Source organism: Vespa crabro, chromosome 8 (assembly GCF_910589235.1).
Source record: "Vespa crabro chromosome 8, iyVesCrab1.2, whole genome shotgun sequence".
Classification (NCBI taxonomy): Eukaryota; Metazoa; Arthropoda; class Insecta; order Hymenoptera; family Vespidae; genus Vespa; species Vespa crabro.
The window spans coordinates 1,931,651-1,945,656 of NC_060962.1; the positions used below are offsets into that span (position 1 = coordinate 1,931,651).

At 31.4% G+C, this 14,006-nt stretch overlaps 1 protein-coding gene across 6 annotated transcripts in view; it reads left to right on the top strand.

Annotated features, from left to right (window-relative positions):
- LOC124425912 (furin-like protease 1) overlaps positions 1 to 13,569 on the top strand; it is a 179,599-nt gene extending 166,030 nt beyond the window's left edge. For 2 of the 6 annotated variants that reach the window (XM_046966969.1, XM_046966974.1), the window contains one exon: positions 12,076 to 13,569. In XM_046966969.1, coding sequence (XP_046822925.1) covers positions 12,076 to 12,515 — 440 coding nt within the window. In that variant the 3' untranslated portion in view covers positions 12,516 to 13,569. The other 4 variants (XM_046966972.1, XM_046966971.1, XM_046966970.1 and 1 more) reach the window with 4 other exon arrangements.
- Positions 13,570 to 14,006: the final 437 nt, after the last annotated feature.

Sequence of the window (14,006 nt, forward strand, 5' to 3'; positions counted from 1 at the left end):
AGATATTCAATTTCGTTCAAATACTGATTTTCCCACTTGTCATAAAAAAGAAACAATGCTCCTTAAGGTCGGAGAGATTTAAAAGATTTTATATTACTTGTTTTTGTATTACGGCCAAAAAAAAAATGAAAGAAAAAAGGGGAAGCACGTGTTTGCACCTTCTACGTTCGATCTAACGGAACTGAAAGAAAAGAAAGAAGAAAAGAAGAAATCAAAACTAAGAAATTCAATTTTGAAGTGAACGCGCTTCCAACAAAAATCTTGTTCGATATGCCATATATGTAAGAGAAAGAAAGGAGGAGCATCGAGTTCGAAGGTATGTTAATGTGATCTGTCGAGACACTTTCTTCCTTCGTACAATGAGATAAGTAAGACAGCAAAAAGAAAAAGGAAAAAAAATAAAAAGAATATAAGGTACGGCGAGAAAAGCTGCCATTTACGAGATCGCGATCGAGCGTTTTCACTTACGGTCAATAATACACGATCGATCGATCTATTTCCTATGTAATTCTTATTAATGCGATCTATGTACGATCCTATTTGAACGTTGCCTCGCGTATCTTCTGATACATATATATGTATATATATATATATATATATATATATATATATATATACTTATTTAAATACATACATACATACATACATGCATGCATTCGTCGATGCGTGAAACATTGCTGAATTTGTAATCCACTTGAAAGAATTCGAAGTAGATTGTCATTTTGGATCTTTGCAAGAATTCAATGTGTTCCATGAAAAAGACAGAGACAGGAAGAAAGAAAGACATATTTCTATATCTCTTCCTCTTTCTTTTTCATTTGTCTTTAATTTTATTCTCTTCTCCTCTCTCTCCCTCTGTCTCTCTCTATCTCTCTCTCTCTCTCTCTCTCTCTCTCTCTCTCTCTCTCTCTCTCACACACACACACACACACACACACACACACATATACACTTTCTTTGTGACTTATTTTACGTTTTTCACTTCGTGTATATTCCATCTTGGATCTTACATTTTCTCGTTTTCTCGTTTCTCTGTTTTTATTTCCGCGTTTCTTTTTCTATCTTATCCTTCCCTAGGGAAATATCCGCTGAGCCATCAGCACTGCCGAAACAATGAACTATATACACTCTCTTTGTCTTTCTCTTTCTTTGCTTACCTTCAAATGCTTTTGAGAGAAAGAAATTTTCACGATTGAACTTACTCGAACGTTCATATCGAATTACATATTTTTTAAAAACTTTTTGCAAGCCACAAAACATGGCTGTTCCTTTTCTGTGAACTCCGAGACGAAAGCTCGTAGGTTGGATACATCACGTACTACGTACAAACGTGTATGTGTTTTTGCCGAAAAATAAAAAAGTTCATCCGAGAAACAGTCCGCGAGAAAGTTCGTTAAGTTTCGTTTCCAAACTAAACGACTGGTGGCCGTTGGATTTTGTAAAAATCTAGCAAGTCTATAGACAAAGAAAAATAAAAGAGGAAAAACAAATGTAGATCAGATTCGAAAAAGGACGAATTTTTCCGTCCAAAGAGAGAAAAAAAATTGATCGTTCGCTCGACGTCAAACTCAACTTCATCGATATTGGCTAAAAATTTTCGTTCACTATTAAAACTCACGTATGTTGATATTTAAAGATGTATAAACCAGTATGTGTAGAATTCTATCTCTCTGTGTATTCGTCTGAGTGTGTTTTTCCTGTTAGATCAAAGGACCAAAAGAGCTTTGCAAAAACGTTCCCGAAGTATCTATAGAAAAAGGAAAAATAGGAATGCCCGTACTGGAATTGACTAGAAAGCTGGTACTTCCGATCTAAAATGAAAGTAAAAAGAAAGAAAAAAGAGCATACAACCATGAACACTCTTTTCTTTTTCCAAATTTTCAACTAAATCGATTGGATAATATCGATTGCGTTTACTATAGAACGTTATTTTATCATCGTATCGTCATTTGGCAAAAATTACATCTGTAATTGCTAACAGAGCCATCGAAAAATGATAACAATTAATTATATAGGACAAGGAAAGAGAACGTATTATTAATTAATTAATTAATTAATTAATTAAAATGGATTAAAATAAATTGTTTTGTTTTACTCATATTAAATACGAATTTCAGTTATTAAATTTCGATTAAATAACAATTATAATTAATTTGCAAATTTTCATCTTTCGATATTACAACGAATATCTTGAAAGATGGACAGATGAAAATACAATATATACGTACTATAAGAAAGATCGAATAAATGAATGTTAGTACGTATTCAGCTTGGATAATACGTTTTTTCGTCCTTTCGTGTCCACCAGCAACCGTAGCAAACAGCAGCAGCAGCAGCAGCCTTGCTACCGATTTCTTTTTTATTTTGTTACGCTGCTTTAGCCGGCTGGTGCTGCTGGTGCCAGCAGCACCATGCTCAACTCACGTTCCTGTAGAACATCCAGGCAGCATGAAACGAATAATTCTCTCGGTTGGCGTTCGAGCGGACGAAACGAAACGGAAAATTGAGAGAAAAGAGTCGCGTTGCTGCTTCGCCTACGAAACGACCCAGTTTTCGATTCGTCGTTAACCGGCATACTTGCTCGTTCTGGCCTTGCTCATGCTAGACCAAATTAAACCTTCCAAATGTGTCTCTTTCTTTCTCTCTCTCTCTCTCTCTCTCTCTCTCTTTCTCTCTCTCTCTCTCTCTATCTATCTATCTATCTATCTATCTATCTATCTATCTATCTCTATCTATCTATCTATCTTTTTATCTATCTTTTTTATCTATCTATATATATATATATATATATATATATAGCTACAATATTTTCCAAGGGCAAGCTCACTGATTTCCCCGTTTGACACGAAAAGTCGAACATTTCTCTCTACCGTTTGCCTTGAATATTCTTTTTTTTCTTTTTCTTTTTTTTTTCTTCTTCTTTTCTCTTCTTGTCATTTTTCCTCGAATTTATCGAATTTAACCGAAACACTCTTTTCCTATTTTTTTCCTTTTCTCTTAATCGTTATAGCTATCTCCTGGTGAAATTTTTCAAAGAAAAATAAATTAGTTTCTCTGTGTAAAATGTGAGTCAAACATCATTTTCGAGTTTTAAGATCAAATCGAAATCAAAGAGAGTAATCATGAAATAACACCCTTCATTATTATATCTATTTCAACAATTATCCAACTCGGAGTTTTAAAAGAGAAAGTCGCCCCATTCGACATCTACAAATGGTTTTGTATTTATTGAAAAAATAACCAAACTTATTTCTTCAGTCAAGTAGGTTTTGTAATTCAAACAACGTTCGAGGATTGTTCGAATCATTTCGAAAAAATGTTATTAATATTTTTGCTGTTATCCAATCGGCATATTGGTAAAGGAGATTCTTTTATCGTATTGATGAAAAATCGTTAATTACTAAATCTTTTTATTTGTGAAACGGCTTGGAATGTATTTCACTTGAACGCTTGAAACTCTTCTAAACTTTGTAAACTAATCAGAAAGTGAAAGTTGTTCGATCGATCGATCGAAAGTAGATACTTTATCGAGAAACATTCATCGTTCTTGTTGCATTATATTTCATATCATAATCATAATCGAATGCTGGGCGCAAGAATGGCAATGTGACATGCGATAACGGCAACTGATGATCATTCGGGATGGAATAATTTATCGCCGTTATCGATTAATCGTAGAGGCAATTTGTCGCATATCAGTTTAATTTGTAAGGGTACTATATCGCAGAGGTTTACGACTCTCCGATGATCTTTCATTCTCTCACTTTATTTGTCTTCCTTCCCTAATAAAACGACCCTAAATTTTCCTCTATTTAGTTTTATCGATTGCTTGATCATTGCAATCATTGAGAGATGTCATCGAATCGTCGTTTGATTGATAAATATTGAATTTATTAAATTAAGAATTAAGCCGAGGATAATTATAAAGAGTAAGATTCGTGATTTTTTTGTTGATCGTTTTATTAGTTTAGAAACAGAGCATATAAATTATCTTCCTAATTTGGATTTCAAAGAAATAAGAAAAAAAGAAATAATATTCTTATAAGATGAAAATGTGTCGCTAATGTATCGTTCGAAGCGATGTTCCTAAATGTTCGTACTAATTTGAAATTCGAAAGGGAAAAAAGGGACTCGTAGAAATTTTTTAATGTTCGCCCTTTCGAAGTGTAGTGCATTTAGTGCCCTTACATATCGTATTCAAATCGAATTACGTTCTTCCCTATCTTTTTCGTTATCGTTTTATGAAGTGAAAAAAAAGAACAAAGGAAGTAACGAAGGACTGTATCTTCTTCGCTAGATCGACGAATACACGTTTTTGAAATCGAATTTTAATTATAAATAGTGGCAACGAACCTCTGTGATTATCAATAAATCAAATAATAATTAGTGTGCCAAAATCAATAAATCACTGCTACTATTAAATAATCATATATTTTCTTAATCGTCGATCGAATCAAAGATTTAACATTATAACATCGTACGAGCTCCATATTTGAATTTAGTGTTAATTCGATATATAAATAAAAAAATATGTATGAATCGATTAAACGACGAAGATAGAGATAACGTACGATTTGATAAACCCGTAATTTAATTTTTAAATATGCTTCCTCGTGTATCTGCAGATAGACAAATTTCGCGATTAATGATTAATTATGAATTAAAGTGCGTTAGTTATAAGTTATAAGCTAACAGTTAATACGTATCTATTGTGATTGATTGACGTACTTACATACATCAACTGTTTCTTTGTCTTTTTTTTTTTTCTTTTTTTTTTCATTTTCTTTTCTTTTTTGTCATAATCGTACTTATCGTATATTCATGGACTTCTTAGTGATAAAAAGAATAATTAGTTCGTATAACACGATCGCTATTACCGTTGATTTTCTTTAGAATGTTAGTAGGTCTCTCGGGTAGAGACGGTCAAAAGAACGATACGTACGGTGCGTATTTTAAAGTATAGCATTCGTTTATATCTAAACATTAAGTAGTCTCTGTTTAAAACGAATTCGTATTGTGGGTGATTCGCATTAGCGTAAAACGTTGTGGGGGAAAAAGTTTTGAATTAACGGCTTAGAGCTTTTCCCATTATTTTTTCCTCGTTAATTTCACGATTGGACGATAATAGGATGAAATGAAAGTTTTCGCAGGGGAACAAAAAAAAAAAGAGAAAGAATACTCGGTTATGATTTGACCATTTTTCTCAATACTTTTTTCGTTCCTCGAAAAATAAGATAAAAATAATTAAAAACGATTGCTATGAAAGAGAATGATAGAAATGAAAAAAGCAAAATTCGATTTGACTCAAATAACGAAATTTTCCAACTACGTGTTAACTTTCTCGCAATTTCGTATATTTTAGAATAAACTATCCCGAACTCTCTTGAAAACGTCAAATAATTAAACATGCAGATGAATTTTGTAGAATCTCCATTTTCTTTGTTCTCACGATTTACGGATATATTCATTTACTTTTATTAAACGGAGACTACCGTAAAATACATCAGATCACTATTTCGTTAATTTAACTTTAGCCTATCTCTACTTCACCATACATTTTCAACTTGTAACTTCTTTCCTCTTTTCAAGCGTGTTCCTCCTCTCTCCATTTATTTAAAGAGGCACACGAACGTATAGCGAGCATTAGTTAAGAGAGTACGCTTCCGTATTTAATAGATAATTTTTTACGTGTAACTGTCATATTTGTTGAATATTATGTGATATGTATTTATATATAAATATATACATATAGGTATGCCTATAATAATATAATATCATAGTTTAAAACGATCGAAGATATCGGTATAACAAAATGCCGACTCGGCCATCGTCGACGATAACGATAATAATTTAATGCTAACGACAAGCTACGTTTGATTATGCAACAATGTGATCAAATGTTTAGCTTTTAACTTCCTTACAGACACAAGTTATGCATTGCGGAATGCTCTATCGAACGGATTACTAGGACAATTAAAAAGGCATATATAATGCGTGATAAAAACTCGGATATATAGTATACATATATTATTTTCGTTGAATACAACGTTAAAGGAAAGATGTGAGAGAAAAGAAAACAAGGTATGATTTCGACAAACAATATATTATTTAGTCAAATAATATACTATATAGTATACAATAAGACAATTCCGTACTATAACCAAACTCTAAAGATAAATTTCTTTCGATTTAATTTTATTTGAAAGATAAAAGTTAAAAAAATTTATTTCGTTTCTTCGTTTTGTAAATTACAATTCTACGACTATACTAACTTTTTTATTTTTTCATTTTTTTCTTTGTTTTTATTCTTATTTTTATTGTTTGGTTTTGTTTGAAACAGAACGTCCAGTTTTTTTTCCGGACACACGCGTTATATATATTCTCGCGTATATATATATATAAATATATATATATATATATATATATATATATATCAGACGCACATGCATATAATGTATTATAAATGTACATAAGAAAATAACCATAGACGAATTTATTGGAATGTCTCGTGCATCGCAACGGGAAAAGAGAGAAAAAAGAAAAAGAAAAGAATTTTCATACGACGGTGGAACGAATTGATAGCTACGCTCCCTTAGAAATGATCAAAGTGTTTCGTTAAAAATGAAACTTCGATGACCCTTCGGCTGCACATTTGTACTGATTTTGCGTCTTTGATCGAGAAACAATAAAAGTGGTATTTTATTCGAAATTTTCGAAAGTGACGCATCGATGTTTAGAAAACTCAAGCGATAGAAGGAACGTCGAATTGACGATCGTGTAATTACATTTCGTACGATATTTAAGCATAAGCTAACATTTTCTAAAAATACCTCATTACCTTTTTTCATAATGAGAGAACGCAACTCGAGGTAAAGGTAAAGTGAAAAAAAAAAAAATGAAAAAAAGAAAAAAAAAGAAATGAATAACCGATGTAACGGCTAAACGTTTCTTCTTTATGATACTTCGACGCTGATTTGACACTGCAAAGTCAACTGCTACAACGTTTTTTGTAAAAACGTAAATTAATAATCGTAGCAGGATAAAATAGAAAAACAAAAAGAAAATAAAAAGAGGAAGAACATTAATATTGAAAAATTCGAAATTTCATCGACGAAGTCGTTCGAAATTTCTTTAAAAGATTATAAGGATTGATGAAACTATTTTATTGAATTCGAAAAATGTCAGTCAATTAAATGAATCAGCGTGGAAGCGTGTCAGCTTTTGAATAAAAAACTTAACAAAAAAAGAAAAAAATGAAAGGAAAAAAGAAAAAAAAATTAATACTAATGGTACGGGCGTGTGGCTACTTGGTACAATGGACGTTGAATGTGTTTTAATTCGTTCAGGTGTGACGTATCTTCCAAAATGTACAATACTTGTGACGTCACGGCGGGACAGACGGATCTCCAGAAATCTTCTTAAACGCTGTAACGTTTTGAAACCATGCGTTTGATTCAATGAAAGTTTCTTTTGTTCTCTTTTTTGCAATTTATTATAAAAATGATTGTCTAGATTTTTTGAAATTTACAAAAAAAATCGAACGAAGATTCTTATTTTTTCTTTCTTTGTTGTTCTTTCTAAATATACCAGACGATATTTTTTAATATCCCTTATATCAATCGATATCGCGTTAAATCATTTATGAGAAATAAAATAAAAATCAAAAATCAATATCGATGGTCTTCCGATGTTGTTCCTCCGTGTACGATCCGCCATATTGTTAATGTATCTACTGTAAATCTTTGTATGTATTGTAAAATGTATCTTTGCTTGGAGAGGCGACATATCTTAAGTTATAGTGTTCTTCAAAACATGAAAGAAATAAAGAAAGGACGTGCGATCGTTCCTCACGACACGTTCGCGTTAATATCCTTCATACGGTCTTGATTAAAAACAACTCACGAATGGTTTTTTTCTTTTCTTCTTCGTTTCCTTTTTGTTTTTTTTTTTGTTTTTTTCTTAATGAAAAGCAATGCTTTCGAACGATCGATGTGTCATCCTATAAAGATAATCTAGTATTGACAAAAATTTTTAGATAAAAAGATAAGAAGACCGAAAAGGGGGATCGGACGTGAGCAGGTCGCGAGGATTTTTGCCACATACATTTATGTACACATATACATAATAATATATTGTATAAGTAATTGCAATTATTATGGAATCATTATATGCGATATTGAAATTTGTATATCATGAAAGAATTAAAAAAGGGAGAATATCCTGAATACGAAAGTAAATCGAAATTCTTAATTCTAATTAGAAAGAAAAGAAGAAAAACGGAGAAAGAAGGAAAGAGAACAAGAAAGAAAAACAAATAATTTTTCAAACGATCCCCTGGTAAACGCACATTCTGCTGGTACGAAATAGAACCTCAATCAAACACCCTTTTCCGTGTTTTTCGTTCGGAAGAAATGTTTTTAGTGACTAATTACAAATAGCGAGAAGATAAACTTTCCTACGTACATGAGATCAACGAACTATTTATTTTCAAATCGTATAAAACTGTAATTTTTTTTTTTTTCAGTCGTTAACTCGAGTGTATATAAATTGAAAAAGTATTTTCGTCGTTACCATATAACATTTTTGCTGAATTCGCAAACATTAAAAAGGATGGTTATATTGCAAACTATAAAATGATGATCGCGTACTGTGGTAGTGAACCAAAAATCAATGAAAACCACCATAAAAGAGAGAAAATCACGAAAGATATTAAAATTCAAACTTTATTTGTTCTTTATGCGCAAAAAGAAATAATTCAATGAATTTTAATGCAAACTCTACGAACATGCATGGGTTCGCGGAAAAGCCGTGCTCGGCTCAACGCGGAATTTTTTAATTTACGTCTCTTACATACATTTTTTATCATCGTTCGTATTAACCGTATTTCAATTGACTCGCTTCTTGTTTTCTTTTTTTTTTTTTTCTTTTTCTTCTTTTCACTAAATTCTAAATTCAATGAAATGCTATCTATTAATAATTTCATTTGTGAAAATAAACAAAAATAAGAAAGAACGAGAAATCTTCTTTCCTTTTTATGCCTCTTTGCTCTTATGATTGCTTAGCAAAATAATGCTTGTGAATCGCATATTTATTTGGAACTAGCATAAATCGTGCATCGATATTTACTTTAATACGCACTTCTGTGAATGCACGCGCTCTATATTCTAATTATTCTAGCTATAATAAATTTTCAACAATTCCTTTTTCAGCACCCGTTTTTAATAGGACCAAACTCATTACAAAATTCTATAACTTTAACAACGAAAAAATAAAAATTTATTATCGTGCAAATTGAGATCTTTTATAAATATTCTGCAATAGTAACAGTGAATAATTCTTAGTTTGACTTTTAGAAAATACGTGTACTCATTTCCTAAAGAAAATGAATGAAAGATATCGCGTGAAAATAGTTTCTCGACGTGCACGTAAAATGAGATTATTATAATTTTAATTTTTCATACACGAGCTTATCACACAGCATAGCTATATAGATCGTATACATTTTAAAAGTTCCCTTTTAAATATCACATGCACGACGATGAACGAGATATTTTAGAAATCCCTAAGTCAATAACGTTTTGAGTAATTCCCAATCAAAAAAAAAAAAAATAAAGTAAAATCTTTTAAAAGTCGAAATGAAAGTTAATCGTTCAAAAGAAATGAAAAAATCCCTTGTCGTCTATGTAGAAATCGCGTGTAATTCATCTTCTACAAAATGGAAGAAAGAATATCGTGTAATCCCAAAGAGATAGGAAATAGGTAGATTATTTTGTTGACGCGTCAATCGTCGTTTTTATCCCCCGCCACCCCCACTACTTCATAGCAGGTTCACGAAACGTATTTAGGTACTCGTTGGGCTCTTCCTGGGCGGAAGTTGCGGCGCGGATTTTCTCAACTCAGCCACCACCATCACCAACACCACCACCACTACCACCACCACTACCACCACTATCACCAACATCACCACCACCACTATCACCAATACCAATCACATCCACACTCAGTACCAAAAATAAACCTATCCTTCTGATCGCTTCACCAGCACGGTGAGTCTTATTTCTCTACTCTATATAATTCCGATATTAAATTCTGTAACCAGATACAGAGTCGGATTAAGGATCATCACTTTGAACTCCAAACTATCTTCCCGATATTTGTAAGAGCCCTCGATTAAAGGATTAAAAAGGTCGAATGATTCACTTCAACTTTCTCTACGAATTAAACAAGAAAAATTTATTCGCGTTAAAAGAAAATATATATATGTATGTGTGTGTTACTTACACACGCGTATATGTACTTAATTATAAATATCTATCGTTCTTTAATTAAGATACAAAATTTCAGGCTCTCCTTTGTCTCTCGCTTTGCCCTTAATTCGACTCTGATCGTTTGCTTATTTTACTATTATTATTATTATTATTATTATTATTATTATTATTATTATTATTATTATTATTGTTGTTGTTGTTGTTGTTGTTTTTGTTTTTGTTTTTGTTGTTGTTGTTGTTGTTGTTGTCGTTGTTGTTGTTGTTGTTGTTGTTGTTGTTGTTGTTGTTGTTGTTGTTGTTGTTGTTGTTGTTGTTGTTGTTATCGCTAAGTGCTTGCTCATGTTCTATTTAACTTATTCATTCGGATCGCTTGCTTTGTCTGACACGTATGTTTAATTATTGCTTTGGAAAAAATATTAAGATATATACAGGAATTCGTATTGGGATCTTTCGTTCTCCTAGATAATTTTTAAAATTTGTATGCCTGCCGACGAAAATTGGGTGGGAAAGGTGTAAGTATTATACGTATCTATGATCAACGATCAGCAAGGCAAAAATTCGTATTGGTACAACCAATTTGTATTTTTGTCTATTTAACATTATAAAAAAATAAATAAGAAAGGTACTTAGATCAACAAAGTTCAAAAAATTTCTTTCAACAAACTCAACAAAGTTTCAAACATTCCTTATTAAGTAAAGTTTTTTGGTAAAGAATTTCAAATAGTAGGCTCACCGAATGGCATGAAGCTTCATTCGGCTTGTGGGGATGAAATTTTAAATCTACTTGAAAAAGGGAAATAAATAAAACTTGTTCAACTTAACTTAACATTTAAACTTATTCAATATCCACGAACTTTTTTCACAATTTTCTTATATGATCGAAACAATAATATTATAGTTAAATTTTATATGAAAAAATTTATATAGCAACATTTGTACATGATTGTATAATAAATATCTCCATTGATATCTATGTTTACAAGATCCAATAATAAACATTATAATTTAATAAATCGAAAAGGACGTTCATTACGTTTAATCTCAACTTTATGTGTTCATCATGTATGTTCGATTTAATAAAGCGAACTATAATTACATTCTAAACAATGTACATAGTATATATGTGTATGTGTACGTATCATTATTATTCGAATGCAAACAGAATGTATCTAGATATTATGTGCTTGCGTGTATCGTATTTATGTATTCCATGTAGAGCATTTTCAATCGCTATGAATTGTACATCGGTATTGCGAATATGCCGAGATGTTTATTTCCAGCGAAAGGAAAGTAAGCCGATTCTTCGATGAAAGGTATTCCTTTCTGATTGGGACATAATCGGTCACGAAAAGTGAGAAATTACTTATCGCATTACAACAGTACTGTCGAAGAACAACGTAATGATGAAACAAGGATAATGAAGATTAACGAGACACAGGCCTACTTTCCTCTCGTTGTTCTACGTAGATGTAAAAGAAAACAAAAAGAAACAGTGTAAGCCTGTCTTTTGTATAGGAATGCCTGCAAAACGCTTTACGTATTTATTGTGGATATTTTCTGCATGTTTTTACAGTTTATTGGAAAAGCCTTGCTTAGAGCCATCTCTCATACGTAGTAGAAGGTGTATTGACGAATATCCTATGAGTTATTTGATGATAGTCTTTCTGTTTTTTCCTTTTCTTTTTCTTCTTTTTTTTTAATTTCTTTAAAAACGAGTATGCATCAGTATCAGAAAGTAGTTACTTTAGAATATTTATAGAATCACAATGGAGAACAGCATGGAAAACGAAGGTGTGTCATTTTTCAGAGTGCAAGTCCAAATGGTACCAGTATGAGGATAAATGTTGGCAAGAATGTCCGATCGGAAGCTACGCCATTACAGAGGAACCTACCACTAGAAAGGTATGTGGAAGGTGTCACTATTCCTGTCTGACTTGTTCCGGAGCAACCGACGGTGAATGCACAACCTGTCATTCTGATTCTAACCTCTTGACAAATTTCGGCGATTCCCAATGCGTTCTTCAGAATCTGGCATGGCGATTCGAGTCAACGATGTGGTTCTATTGGCTAACCATTTTCTTTTCAATTAATGCATTGATCGTTGTCCTAGCGATGATCTACATCGGTGTCAACTGGTACATCAGAAAGAGTAATTCTTCAACGTACGATTACAGTAAGGTCACTTATTCGAACAACGGTGACGCTCGAAAGGTTCGACTCGACGATTGCATTTCTGATAGCGAGTAAAACGTAACCGCGAGAGATGCAAATTTCATTATCCCTAAGACCCTATGGAAGTCTGCTCTCCAATGGGGATACAGTCGACTGTTTTAATGGAAATGAAGAGAATGGGATAGGATAAGGAGGAGGAGGAGGAAGAGAAGAAGGAAAAGGAGGAGGAGAAGCAGAAATAGTAGATATCTGCTAGATACTTCCATGAATGTTAGACGTTCGTTTGCCGACAAGAATGGCGAGAATAATATGATGCATTTATTCTCTGACTGATACGATTGTAAAACATTCCAACTTATAAAATTACAATCGAATTACGCTGATAGTCCTTGTTATAATGATGATCTCTGACAAAATACTTTTAATAGTCTAGTGATTGTTTAATCAAATTGTATATGTATATACATATACATATATATATATATATATATATATATATATATATATATATATATACGTACATACATACATGTGATACAAGTAGAAATGCAGAGGCTTGTTTTTTCATTTCTTTTCTTTTTACGATCAATAAATACAGTATTTTATTTCTTTACCTACAAAAGTGGAAGACTATTGAACGTATTAAAAAATCATCAAAAAATGTGCAAAGACTTTTCTTTTACAGGATTAATTATATTAGCTCGACCATGGTCAAATGGACTAATGAAATAACGTGTTTACTATTGTAATTGATTATAACATGTTCGATATATTGCATAATTGTTAAGTAAAACTGACTGCACAAGAACAGAATGTAGGCTAATATTGGATGATATGACTTTTATATATATATATATATATATATATATATATATATATATATATAAATAAATAATGTACGAAATATTGTAAATATATCGATAAGAAAAACACAGTTTTTCGAGTGCTTTATCTAAATAATGCGATATATCATGTTACTGTTAAATAATTTCACACTTATACACTTGTAATATTATATTATATTATTATTCATTGTTACCACAAATGTACATGTTCCACGCAATAAGAAGCATCGCGGTATTGATTATTTTTGTTAAATATGATAAAATATAAAATAGAAGTGAAAATATTTCGATTACTCACGTTTTATTTTATTCCAATAGTTTTCCTAATCCTTCTTCATAAATCATTCGTAATTAAATTCATAATTTCAATTAGAATATTTTTATTGGTTTAATTTAATCAAATATAAAAATGAATAAAATTGTTTTTATTCTACTTTGCAGTTTTATATTATACATATAACATATATAAATTATGTTATATCAATATGGGTAAATAATGATCATTAATGTGGGAAATACGATAGTACAAATACGAATAACTATTAGCGATAATATGGTAAAATAAGGTAAAATAGTAAATGTAAATATGGTAAAATAGTATGTATACGCAATATACAAAGAAAAAACAAAAAAAAGAATAGGAAAGCATTTTACTAATAAAGCATTTTACTAATTCCAAATGTAATAATATAATGACCTTTTTCTTCTTTTCGACGTTATA